This window comes from Erpetoichthys calabaricus, chromosome 2, assembly GCF_900747795.2.
Source record: "Erpetoichthys calabaricus chromosome 2, fErpCal1.3, whole genome shotgun sequence".
Taxonomy (NCBI): domain Eukaryota; kingdom Metazoa; phylum Chordata; class Cladistia; order Polypteriformes; family Polypteridae; genus Erpetoichthys; species Erpetoichthys calabaricus.
In genome coordinates, this window is record NC_041395.2 from 187101855 (window position 1) to 187115924 (window position 14070).

General features: G+C 38.2%; 2 protein-coding genes across 2 annotated transcripts in view; both read right to left on the reverse strand.

The window, feature by feature from the left end:
- The window catches only part of LOC114645495 (CD151 antigen-like), a 155486-nt gene extending 149115 nt beyond the window's left edge, over nucleotides 1-6371 (reverse strand). Inside the window, exon 1 of the mRNA XM_051922063.1 lies at nucleotides 6150-6371. The gene's annotated coding sequence lies outside the window, so the exon portion shown is untranslated. The remainder of the gene's footprint in view (nucleotides 1-6149) is intronic.
- A 6804-nt stretch (nucleotides 6372-13175) lies between these two features.
- Nucleotides 13176-14070, reverse strand: part of cracr2b (calcium release activated channel regulator 2B) — a 199784-nt gene continuing 198889 nt past the window's right edge. Inside the window, exons 17-18 of the mRNA XM_051922047.1 lie at nucleotides 13579-13655; nucleotides 13176-13268 (exon numbers count right to left, since the gene is read on the reverse strand). Coding sequence (XP_051778007.1) covers nucleotides 13184-13268; nucleotides 13579-13655 — 162 coding nt within the window. The 3' untranslated portion in view covers nucleotides 13176-13183. The remainder of the gene's footprint in view (nucleotides 13269-13578; nucleotides 13656-14070) is intronic.

Here is a 14070-nt window from a genome sequence, read left to right on the forward strand (position 1 = left end):
ATGGAGAGGAAACTTAATTTAGAAGAGTTACTAGAATATTTATAATAAACCAGGGGTGGAATTGGATTATGAAACTAAAGACTTGCTTCTGGTCTCACCAGTGGTTAAAAACATCATCAGAACAAAGAGCTCGAGTCGGAGCTCAGCCAAGTAAATGTTGCAGCGTAAGTCACACTTGATATACAGTGCATCTGGAAAGTATTCACAGTGCATCACTTTTTCCACATTTTGTTATGTTACAGCCTTTTTCCAAAATGGATTAAATTCATTTTTTTCCTCAGAATTCTACACACAACACCCCATAATGACAACATGAAAAAAGTTTACTTGAGATTTTTGCAAATTTATTAAAAATACAAAAATTGAGAAAGCACATGTACATAAGTATTCACAGCCTTTGCCATGAAGCTCAAAATTGAGCTCAGGTGCATCCTGTTTCCCCTGATCATCCTTGAGATGTTTCTGCAGCTTCATTGGAGTCCACCTGTGGTAAATTCAGTTGATTGGACATGATTTGGAAAGGTACACACCTGTCTATATAAGGTCCCACAGTTGACAGTTCATGTCAGAGCACAAGCCAAGCATGAAGTCAAAGGAATTGTCTGTAGACCTCTGAGACAGGATTGTCTCGAGGCACAAATCTGGGGAAGGTTACAGAAAAATTTCTGCTGCTTTGAAGGTCTCAATGAGCACAGTGGCCTCCATCATCCGTAAGTGGAAGAAGTTCGAAACCACCAGGACACTTCCTAGAGCTGGCCGGCCATCTAAACTGAGCAATCAGGGGAGAAGGGCCCTAGTCAGGGAGGTGACCAAGAACCCGATGGTCACTCTGTCAGAGCTCCAGAGGTCCTCTGTGGAGAGAGGAGAACCTTCCAGAAGGACAACCATCTATGCAGCAATCCACCAATCAGGAAGCCACTCCTTAGTAAAAGGCACATGGCAGCCCGCCTGGAGTTTGCCAAAAGGCACCTGAAGGACTCTCAGACCATGAGAAAGAAAATTCTCTGGTCTGATGAGACAAAGATTGAACTCTTTGGTGTGAATGCCAGGCATCACGTTTGGAGGAAACCAGGCACCGCTCATCACCAGGCCAATACCATCCCTACAGTGAAGTATGGTGGTGGCAGCATCATGCTGTGGGGATGTTTTTCAGCGGCAGGGACTGGGAGACTAGTCAGGATAAAGGGAAAGATGACTGCAGCAATGTACAGAGACATCCTGGATGAAAGCCTGCTCCAGAGCGCTCTTGACCTCAGGCTGGGGCGACGGTTCATCTTTCAGCAGGACAACGACCCTAAGCACACAGCCAAGATATCAAAGGAGTGGCTTCAGGACAACTCTGTGAATGTCCTTGAGTGGCCCAGCCAGAGCCCACACTTGAATCCGATTGAACATCTCTGGAGCGATCTTAAAATGGCTGTGCACCGATGCTTCCCATGCAACCTGATGGAGCTTGAGAGGTGCTACAAAGTGGACTGGGAGAAACTGGCCAAGGATAGGTGTGCCAAGCTTGTGGCATCATATTCAAAAAGACTTGAGGCTGTAATTGCTGCCAAAGGTGCATCGACAAAGTATTAAGCAAAGGCTGTGAATACTTATGTACATGTGATTTCTCAGTTTTTTTACTTTTAATAAATTTGCAAAAACCTCAAGTAAACTTTTTTCACTTTGTCATTAAGGGGAGTTGTGTGTAGAATTCTGAGGAAAAAAATGAATTTAATCCATTTTGGAATAAGGCTGTAACATAACAAAATGTGAAAAAAGTGTTGCGCTGTGAATACTTTCTGGATGCACTGTAAACCATTTTCGAAAAGCACCACACTCTATTACAAGAATTATCCTGAAAAATATAGCAAAGTATTGAATCATTCTAAAACCAGCATAACTTGAATAAAGCTGTACAACACCTAAACACTGGGATGTACAAGCCAGAAGCCAAGAACCATAATATGTATTTAACAGAGGGAAAAAAAAAAGAATGGATGGATGGAAAAAAAAAAAACACAAACAGCTCACTGCATGCTATGTACACAGTACCACTGAGAAAAAAGGACAATCTGGCCCCTGAGAAAACTTGTCAACTTGAAATCTGCATTTTTAGCATTAAAATGACAACTCAGCAATAATGCAAGTTTGATTATTTAAAAAAAATATATATTTTTTTTTTAACTTGAAACTGAAGAAGATATAAATGAGATGTAATCATTCAGCACATTAAGATTGTTGTGTTGACTAGTAATAATAGAAGCAGTAGCAATAGTAGTAGTACTGCCACGTGAATAAAGCATGGAGAAATGTCCAAACATCATGCAACATGCCATCAGTCTCCAGCACCAGAATAAACTTCATTTTATTGAATAGAAAACACAAATCACCTTAACCTGATATTAAGGTATGCTCTAAATTCTTTTAACCTTGTAGAATAATCTTGGGTTACTAAATCCTCTATTGGTTTAAATTTTGCTTCCTTAAATTTAAGTTGGCTAAATCGCCCCAAAATCGAATCTAGATATTTTTATTGTAAATTCTTCTATTAGTTCCACTAGTAGTCAAGCTCCTACTTTGGTTTTCCTTGCAACCTTCAGTGGGATATGTCTCAGTTTGGTGCAAAACTGCCAATTTATTTTCAAGGTAAATCTGAAATGAGATGTTGACTTTAAACAAGTAAACACTACCTACAAGAGGAAAGTCTAGAAAGGAAAAATAAAATAACAAAAACTCCTAACTGTCACTCTCTTACTTTTTAATTTCTATCACTTAGAGGGCATCTACTTGCTTTCCCCTGCTTTCTCTCCTTCTCCTCTCTTATTCTCAGGTCACTTTTCTTCCACCAGGATATTCATACTGCTCACTAATAGCTGTAAAAAGTGCAGTGATCAACTTTAATAAACCTTTTCCCTAATCTCTTTCTTTTTGCTGGAGGCTCTTGATGTTTTGTTTCTTCTTTCAAGAAATTCCCACTCCTAAATTTATAATGGAGGCATCACCAGGCATACATCAAGAAAGACACTTTTCTTCAATTTCATCGAAATCTTAGACTCTAGCCTACACCAAAATCCTCTACAGAATGCCAAGGGAGGGGCTGAGCAGCCATTTGTCAATGCCACAGACTTTCAACATCGATGGACCCCAGCAAAAATGGTCTATTTCCTCTGGCAGCAGGATTTAGTTTAATCTTTTTATAACATGCTCATCCTACTATAAACACAGGCAGTGTTTATTACATGGACATTTTAATTTATAACAAACTGTGTATATATTAAAGTTATATTAAAAACTTTCTCAATTTATTAGAATATATTGCTCCATTCTTTAGTCTTTGCATATAGTCTAATTGTTATTTTTTTTTTTTTAGCATTTTTTTTTTTCAAATTTTCAAGTTATTTACTCAGGATTGCTGAATTTAATGAAGTAATAAGTTAAGAACATTTGCAAACTCCACTTTTGGACTGTTTTACAGTCAATACTATTTCAATTAATAAATACACAGTACTTGAACAGGAAACTCCTGATATCTTTGTTCAAAACCATAATGATAATATTATTGCATAAAGTTAATACATATTGTTATATATTATACTGAGGTTTTTCCACAGAGTTCCCCCCACCACTACAAAGCTTCAAGTAAGATGAACATACAGTATAACAGGTAAGATGGTTTTTGTCTTCTATTAATTAATATATTCTTGCTTAGAATGCCACCAGAGAGTGAAGAAATGTTGCGCATTGGTTGAATATGCAAGTAAGAATGTTACTGTACTCTGTACAAATGACAATACTACTACTACTACTATCAGACACCCTAAATAATAATATGTAAAACAATATATACACTGATGGGGTTTTCTTTTGAATACACTAAATTTATTTTATTTTTAAGCACGGTTTTTGAACTAAGCACTGAAATGGGCAGGGAATTTATATTAAACTTAAATGTACACAATGGCATACATTGTTTGTCTATAGACACATATTAAGCCAGACTCCGTGAATATAAACCTAAAAATAAACCTGCTAAAATTTCACTGCAAAAGTGTTGTAGAATATAAGCCAAAAAATAAAATCAAAAACTAATTATGATAATAAATACTACACTCAACACCCTCAGGCAATAGTCAACTGAGCACATACAACACAAACACATGTACCGTTTCAAGTGTTTTTTTTTTTTTTTGACAAGATCAAAGCATCTCATGAGCCTTTATAAATGTAAAAAAAACTTCAAATTATGTGCAACAACATAACATGGTGCCTATATACTGTACAGTATAAGGAAAATGTACATTAGTTAAGCACAAGATAAAAACATTTATAATGCTTAAAAAAGTCCCAAGCAATGCACCATGTGCAAAAAGCAAATAAATTGTGTTAAAAATAAAACATGCATAATAATAAATGTTATGTTTTGTGTACTGATATATATCAAAACAATCTGCCACATACAGTATCACTGCAGATTTTTTATGGAGTACAGCACAAGCTGATCACCAACAGCATTTGCTGTTCTCACTTACAAAGGCTATAATTCTGAAACTTTTCTCAAACAATGATAACATTCTTTTTTGATATCCTGATGTAGACAAAAAAACTTTATATTTTTAGCATCTAACTGTACTTAGCATTAACCAATAGGGACCTTTTTGATTCCAAACCGAGCAGGGGTGTCCATGACCTATGATGGACTGGCAACCTTTCTGTTCCTCATCATCCTAGAATAGGATCCGGCCCTACAAAACAATTTAGTGGAGTGTAAAAAATTACATTTTTGACTTGGGTGGAAAGAATAAAGCCTTCTCCCAAAAGAACTGGCCACAGGTATACAGCTGCCAGGTGCCAGTCCATCAATGGGCCCATTCACACCATCACACTTGGGCAGATTAACCCAACACAAATGCCTGGAGATGTAAGAGGACTCTTCAACCTCCATATAAACAATAGGCACAGGATTTCAAACCCTGGACAATACATCTGTAAAGCAGATGTGTTGCTATAACACACAGAAATAAAATGGTTTGTAGGGGAAAAAAAATATTTTTTTCCCCCTAACTTTTACTAATATTTTCCTTTATTACACTGCAATGTTACCTTTAACATAATTTATATTGCACCAAAATAATAATATGGAGCAACACCTCTGTAGATACCACTGTTGACTCGATTTTTTCTTTTTTTTTTTATTTGAAATGCTGTACAATATAAAACTAATAAGAGCAACAAACTGTAATAGTGAGTTTAGATTCATTTGCTTAGCTCATGCACTCTTTTCCTGTACATATTTGTACAACTGGTGCACAAACGGATTAAGGGAGCAGCAGCTCTGGATCCTAAACTGAGACAATTCTTGGGAATAAACTACCGGCCTTGGGGTTTACAGTCCCCTTTTTGAGCCAGAAGACCACGTTGATTGTACAGTATGATGTTTCACCAACACCACATTATTACTAGCAGGAGGGGACGAACGACCACAACTTAATCTTAGATTTTACTTCTAATTAGATTTTACACACTCAATTAAACAGTTAATGTTGCTAACTGTCAAGTTTCACTTTTAAATACAAAAATCATTGTTTCTTAGTCTATTAAAAGAACATCCTTAAAATATTGGGCTTCCTTTTGGATAAAGAGCGGATTATTCTTTGTGAAAAATATATATTGCGAATAAACTTATTTTCTAAGAGACAACAGCAAATAAACTTTTCTAAACTCTGATTTGGTTAGTGCAGTCTACCGTACACAGAACGCAAAGTGAACGGCTGTCCGAGGGCATGTCGTAATAATTGCATTTGCTGTTACTATAGTGTACGTGTGGACCCCCCCCGGTGTTCGAGGCAACACGTACTCGGAGAAATTTCCGCAGCCAACTAGTTTGTGCAAACAGAAAAAAAAAATAAGAAGCCAGCAATGCCCGGAGGCAAATCATGACGGCGCTCAAGCAACTTTTTGTTAGCCTGTCTTGCTCCAGGCTACGAAAACTAGATAATCTTCGAAAGGTTGGCGCATCCACTTCGGTACTTACTAATAAAGCAAACGCCTCTGTAACTCGCTTTTTCACTTGCTCAGTCTCGGGCAGGCCGCTACCATGTCTAATCAAGAGCACCTTTACTCTGCAGCACTACGTACATGAAAAGACTCTCAGAGCCACCTCTCACCTGCTTGCACAAAGTAAACCCTGGGCTCGTTGGGTCGATCGTTCCACACCAAGAGGAAACGGAGAAACCTTTAAGCAGATCACCACTGTCTTCGTGTCCGTTGTTCCTCCTCGGTCGGCTCGGTGTTTGATGTCAAAAACCGCACAGCAGCACAAATCCGCACCCACAGTTGCTCTCCTCCCCGACTGCGTTCCTGACCGCTCCCCGTGTCCATAATCCAATACACGCTTTACGTGACGTTGCAATGTAGTGACTCAGAGAGGGTGGGAGGGCACAAGTGCACATGGTGGGCTGTGAAATGTAAGAACCTCAATCGTATCATCATAGCGCGGATTAGTTTTTGATTTAAGCAAAACATTTTTAAACGAACAGCTGCTTTATCTGCAGCACATATGCACACGTTTTTTGTAATCAATTTTTATTGATGTCAAAAACAAACAGTAAGGCAACAAAAAAGGAAAGACAAAAATTACACATATAATTATATATACATATAAATGTTTAGCTCAATTAAATTTAGTTCTAAAATAACACTGTAGAGATATATAAACGTTTATTTGAGCTAATGTGCATCAGTCTGAATGGTTACTAGAACGACTATAACTTTGGCCGTTAAGTACAATATTCATAATGAAGTAACTATTTTGTTTTTGTGATTTTTTTAATAAGTCAAGCAAAATGACACCTTTTATTGCCTAAACTAATGAGTTTACAATATTAAAGCTTCAGAGGCAGTTCAGACCCCTTCTTCAGGCAAGATTTTTGTAGTAATCAAAAACGTAAATTGTGATACCATGACCAAGAAATTGTCAGTAATAACGATAAAAACAACTTTTCATCCAGCGATTACACCCACCCAACAAATGCAAGGTAATTGGTATTAAGTATCTTTACGCCGAGTTGCAACATCCATCTGTCCATCCATTTTAGTCAAATAAATTGCTGGAGCCGAGTGCCATAAACGGACCCTGGACGGGACAGCAATTAATCTCACGAGCGTGCGCACACATGGGTCTTTGTAAAGCATATTGTACAGTCCACTAGTCGGTTTATATGATTCGAGGTAACGAAAAATGTGATTACATCTTTTAGCTATAAAAAAAATACAAAATTGGAACTATTTCACAAAAACTTCATCTACTCCCAAAGGACAAAATCTACAGTTTCGGGCAGCAATTATTTATTATAATGCTGATACACATAACTATTTGTTTGCAACTGGGAAACGAATTCTGCGTTGTTGAAATTACATTTTAAAACGTTTAGAGTTATAGTTATTAAACAGATCATAAGTTCAAACATTTTCAAACAACTAAATATTATTAATTACGGAATATTCTTAATGCTGATTTTTCAAAGTAAGTATGTGTTCGTCCCATTTGTAACAATTCATTGTATACGAGAGGCATGTTGGTTGGCGAAATGGCCTTTTTGAGACCGAATGCAACTCGGGTTTGTCAGACTTCTCGTATTCCCCGTGTGTGTGTGTTTCTTTTGTGTCCTCCCACGTTAAAAATACACGCACATTAAATATAGTTCACGATCGGCAAATGTGCCCCGAGATGGCTTGGTGCCCACTTCTGTTGCCTTCGTTCTCTGCCCCAGGCTCCCTCATTTCGTGAGACTGTAATGACTATAATACTACATGTTAGTTTGAAAATTAGTGGATGGAATTGCCCAGCCTCGACACCGCCATTTCGGCTCCAGAATTAAACCTTCCCAGAGTCACCGCCTTAGCGCACTGATTCCTGGGAAGGAGCAAGCCAAAGTGCACTGGCTTGGTGACAACCACAGTGTTTCCGCTCAACTAGGAAAACCCATAACTTGAGTGAACCGAGACGCTTGAACGTGCAACCTATGTTTAACATCATCGTTATTTTTAATAATCTTAACCGTTTATAATATTTCATATATAACGTCTAACAAATCTGTATAGGTATTTTAACAGCTCCATGTGAATTTCCCCTTGGGATTAATAAAGTATCTATCTAATGGAAGTACTGTACCTGAGCACCGTACCTACAAGTGTGTCAGCCAGGCTATTGTGTTCATGAGTGCGTCATGATTACATTTACAGTGGGGCAAAAAAGTATTTAGTCAGCCACCAATTGTGCAAATTCTCCCACTTAAAAAGATGAGAGAGGCCTGTAATTTTCATCATAGGTATACTTCAACTATGAGAGACAAAATGAGAAAAAAAATCCAGAAAATCACATTGTCTGATTTTAAAGAATTTATTTGCAAATTATGGTGGAAAATAAGTATTTGGTCACCTACAAACGAGCAAGATTTCTGGCTCTCACAGACCTGTAACTTCTTCTGTAAGAGGCTCCTCTGTCCTCCACTCGTTACCTGTATTAATGGTACCTGTTTGAACTCGTTATCAATATAAAAGACACCTGTCCACAACCTCAAACAGTCACACTCCAAACTCCACTATGGCCAAGACCAAAGAGCTGTCAAAGGACACCAGAAACAAAATTGTAGACCTGCACCAGGCTGGGAAGACTGAATCTGCAATAGGTACGCAGCTTGGTGTGAAGAAATCAACTGTGGGAGCAATTATTAGAAAATGGAAGACATACAAGACCACTGATAATCTCCCTCGATCTGGGGCTCCACGCAAGATCTCACCCCGTGGGGTCAAAATGATCACAAGAACAGTGAGCAAAAATCCCTGAACCACACGGAGGGACCTAGTGAATGACCTGCAGAGAGCTGGGACCAAAGTAACAAAGGCTACCATCAGTAACACACTACGCCACCAGGGACTCAAATCCTGCAGTGCCAGACGTGTCCCCCTGCTTAAGCCAGTACATGTGCAGGCCCACCTGAAGTTTGCTACAGAGCATTTGGATGATCCAGAAGAGGATTGGGAGAATGTCATATGGTCAGATGAAACCAAAATAGAACTTTTTGGTAAAAACTCTACTCGTCGTGTTTGGAGGAGAAGGAATGCCGAGTTGCATCCAAAGAACACCATACCTACTGTAAAGCATGGGGTGGAAACATCATGCTTTGGGGCTGTTTTTCTGCAAAGGGACCAGGACGACTGATCCGTGTAAAGGAAAGAATGAATGGGGCCATGTATCGTCAGATTTTGAGTGAAAACCTCCTTCCATCAGCAACGGCATTGAAGATGAAACATGGCTGGGTCTTTCAGCATAACAATGATCCCAAACACACCGCCCGAGTAATGAAGGAGTGGCTTCGTAAGAAGCATTTCAAGGTCCTGGAGTGGCCTAGCCAGTCTCCAGATCTCAACCCCATAGAAAATCTTTGGAGGGAGTTGAAAGTCCGTGTTGCCCAGCGACAGCCCCAAAACATCACTGCTCTAGAGGAGATCTGCATGGAGGAATGGGCCAAAATACCAGAAACAGTGTGTTAAAACCTTGTGAAGATTTACAGAAAACGTTTGACCTCTGTCATTGCCAACAAAGGGTATATAACAAAGTATTGAGATGAACTTTTGTTATTGACCAAATACTTTTTTTCCACCATAATTTGCAAATAAATTCTTCAAAAATCAGACAATGTGATTTTCTGGATTTTTTTTCCCCCATTTTGTCTCTCATAGTTGAGGTATACCTATGATGAAAATTACAGGCCTCTCTCATCTTTTTAAGTGGGAGAACTTGCACAATTGGTGGCTGACTAAACACTTTTTTGCCCCACTGTATTTCTCTGTGCACCATTCAGTCTGTTTGACCAATTGTCTGATTTTACTCACTTCTACAATAAGTGTCAGAGATTATTCCCAGCCAGGAACAGCCGTTTGCTACCGGGTGACTTTTTCACCAGAAAGGGAATGGATCATTAATCCTGCCAAACCTGCCTTTGATGGTTTGGAGCTGGGAGTATGAACGAGAATGGGCAGCCATTGCTAGATTTCTACACACTTCACAATCTTGGCATCACCAACACCTTCTTCCAGGCCAAGCCACAACAGGTCTCCTGAAGACATCCTTGCTCCAAGCACTGGCACCAGCTGGATCTGATTATCACCAGGCTGTGCCTCCTGACTAACATGCTCATGTGGTGCTCTTTCCAGAGTGCTAACTTGCGATATACAATGTACAAAGACAACAGGGAAAATGTGAAATACTCAGGATCCCAACAAAGCCAACAAGTTTGTAGCAGGTCTGGAAAAGGCGCTGTCCATAAAGCTGCCTGAAGGAGATTCCAAGCACAGATGGAACTACCTAAGGGGCACACTCCTCTGCACAGCACTTGAGATGTTGAAGAGAAGTAAGGCAAGTCTCAAGACTGATGTGAAGCCTACTTTACAGAGCTCAGAACTGTGATAGAAGAGAAACGCACAGGCCTGTTGCAACACAAGCAATGGCCAACAAAAGCAACTTTGCAAGCCTCAAAAAACAAAACATTTACAATTCTAAACTAAAATTTACTGGATACATTTTGTACAAAGAATAGACAGCAAATCCCAAAGTACATCTGAAAAACATCCAGAAAATGCTTCTTTCTGAAAAAAACAAGTTACCTACTTTCAGATTACAATCCCTGTTATATACCAATGCCATATTATTGATATTGCAAGTGGTGCATCAGTTCACCTACCTTGGCTCCACAGGTAATGACATCCTCTCTGGATGTAGGGATTGACTTGGGGATGAGCAGTGCAGCCTCAGCCTTTGCCAAACTGACTCGAAGAGTCTGGAACATTATGAAACTGACCTTCCACACCAAGATGGCTTTCTACAATGCCTATATGCTCATCACTCACCAGCTTTATGGCAATGAATCCGGGACACTCTATTACAGACAAGAAATACAATTAAATGCCCTTCATGTGTGCAACATGATGTGCAGCTGGTAGGACAATGTGCTGAATGTGGAGGTCCTTACTTGTGTCAAGGTTCCCAGGGTTTACACCCTACCAATGCAGTGCTGACGTCTTTAGTCTGGCCAGGTGTATGACAGAATAATCTCCAGGGATCTTTTGTACAGTGTTCTAACTAATTGGTACCAATATATAATGTTGCCTCCCACCTCTACTTTAAGAATGTGCTCAAGTGTGACATGAAGTCCATGGGGATGAATGTCAACAGCTGGGAGGAATTTGCTAGTAACTGTGTTGACTGGAGAGACAAGATACAGAGTGGAGCTAGCAAAAGTGACACCATACTGAATCAATTTGCAGCAGAGCTTCAAGATACAGAAGAGCTATTTCAATTTTCTAATGTATCAAATGCTTTGATATTTGATTTCAGATAAGTTTAATATCATTTACTTTTCACTCCAAAGGCATTCTAAAACAATATAATCTTAACTCTCAACCACTTCGTAAGTTGCACCTTCTATAACTGTGATTTGTATTTCTACCCCAGTACAGGGAAAGTACCACCCAAGGACTGATATCACGTCCAAGGTTTACATCATCACTCCTCTTCCATAGAAGACGGAATAAAAGGAGCAACAGCATTCTTGAGGTTGACATCATTCCTATTATTGCTCTGAGACACACAGAGCGGTTCGCACAACTCACCACACTTTCCATCAAAAATGGGTTTTCCCAGTTGGGACCATAAACATTTCTTATCTTCTTTTTGTCTTTTATTACATAACACAATCTAGTTCAAATGTATGGCTTCCAATTATGTCTAGAATTTATTTCAAAACCCTCCTTTTAAATAATATTGAAGAACTTGCTTCACACCTACTCTTTAGAAAAAATTAAATGTCCATATATAAGACTATAACCTAAACACAGAAGAAGGCTATCTTAAAATTCATAGGGTAAATAAGATTGCTATAGATAGTGGAGCCTTTAGTGTCAGGGCACCTAAACTTTGGCATGATCGCCAGCTGACGCAAGTGATGTTTGTTCATTTCAGGTTCAGCTGTAATGATGTATGCCACAAGTCAATTGGAATTTTCTTGCAAGACCTCTATGAATAAAAAATAAAATTACAATAGGTTTGTACTCTTGCCTGTCTTGTTTTTTGCTAAGGCTATCACATTCATTTTCTAATATATCATCATTTTTAGGTCTGGAATTTCCATCTTAGACTGTTACCATTATCTTGGGTTGTTTTTTGTCTTGCATTTGATTTCACTGGCACAGGCTTTGACTCTAAGACACCTTGGCTACTACAGATTAAGCAGGTTTGATAAATGATGGGTTTCTTTTGATCAGAGATTACTCCAAGCTATACAATATGCCATCATAGCAGACTAACAGAGTTTATACAAGTTCAATATATCCAAAATTTACACTACTTAAATTTTTGGAATTTACTGTATTTGGGCAATATGCACATACTTCTAGACTATCCTATAGTAAAAAATGCAACACTAAAAAAAAACTAATATTGAAAGCTGAAATGTATTTCATTTTAGATTCTCATGGTGTTTTGTCAAAACTCCACTGTAGTTTGCAATAACAAAGTGGATAGGACTGGCGAATAATTGGATAAGACTGGTGAGCTTTGTTGGGCTGAATGGCCTGTTCTCGTCTAGAGTGTTCTAATGTTCTAATTTTTGTATTGTCACCTGCCAAATACTTAATTCTTATAGCTGTGTAATGACTTTCAAGTCATAAAATCTATTAGTTTAAAAAGAAATTTTGACTCTAATTTCAGCATTTAATACTCTCAGCACAATCATTTTAGGTGTTATTTGTAATAACAACAATTCATTTATTTTCATTAAAACAAGGTTCAACAAAATTAGTCCAGCAGCACTGATATTATAATTGTCCTTCACAAGTCTGCAGAGATACAATTTCAAAAAATACAGTCAGAAAAAGTACTAAATCTTTCATGAAATACATATTAAAAGACTTTACATAAGAACATTAAATAAGGATGGAAAAATACTAATTATTTTAATGCTTATTTGAAAGTGGACAATAGAGGTCCTCGAATTTTATCAGAATGACACAAAACATGCTTCTTACATTTAATCTCCTAATGGTACATCTACTTAAAGTATACACTATGTACTTCAAAGGTTCATTCTGTTTTAGCAGAAGCCACACCATGGCAGATCAACTGGTAGAAAGAACTTCGTTTCTATTTACAGCAGTTTTTCTTCTTGATGGGAACATTTTCCAGGCAGACGGCACTGTAGCACTTATCTTCCTGCTCGGTTAATAACCTGAAACAGCAGGTAGAACAACACTGTAATTATATGTGAAGAAAAAAGTGCTTGTTTAAACAATGGACCAATGTGGTTGAGAAAAAAAAAACTACACAAACCACAGATTTCCTGGTTAAGTCTCTAGTTACACACACGTAATGTGCAGTATGTCTCTGAGCAAAGCTGATGGATAGCTAAAAAATACGTTACCTTATGTTTTTGCCCGAGTCATAACTTGTTTGTGCAGCTATGAGCAAAGAGGCACTCAGAGGTTCACATTGAACTCCCTGTGTGAGACATTCTGCCTCTCTTCTCAGAAGTGACCTACCTTGCCATGTGAATCATCGACTCGTTGATGTTGTACCCTGATTTTGCACTGCACTCATAAAAGTGAGCCTGGTACTCCTAATGAGAAAATAAAGACAAACATACTTCAACAACTAGTTATTGAGGTTTAGGTCTCTCTGGCAGTTCATCATTTTCTAATAGCTTACTTCATTACAGTATACACATATGATAAATTTTGGTGTTGTATGTTTCTGCATCTCCTGTTTTTAAAACAAGATAACTTAATTAGAACATGCCATGACTTTCACATACATCTTTTATATAATTGTGCCACATTCATTGCCATCACAGCTGCATGCGGACTACTGTGTTAAGAGATGAGCACAGGGTCACATAATGGTAAAAGGTTTATGAGTACTGTGTTTAACTGAGGTGTGTAAAAGCAGATACAAATGATCTTCTGCTTTGTTATCAAAGCCTATAAATTATATTAACAACAGTTTAACAAGGTAGAGTTTATAATTTGAATTTT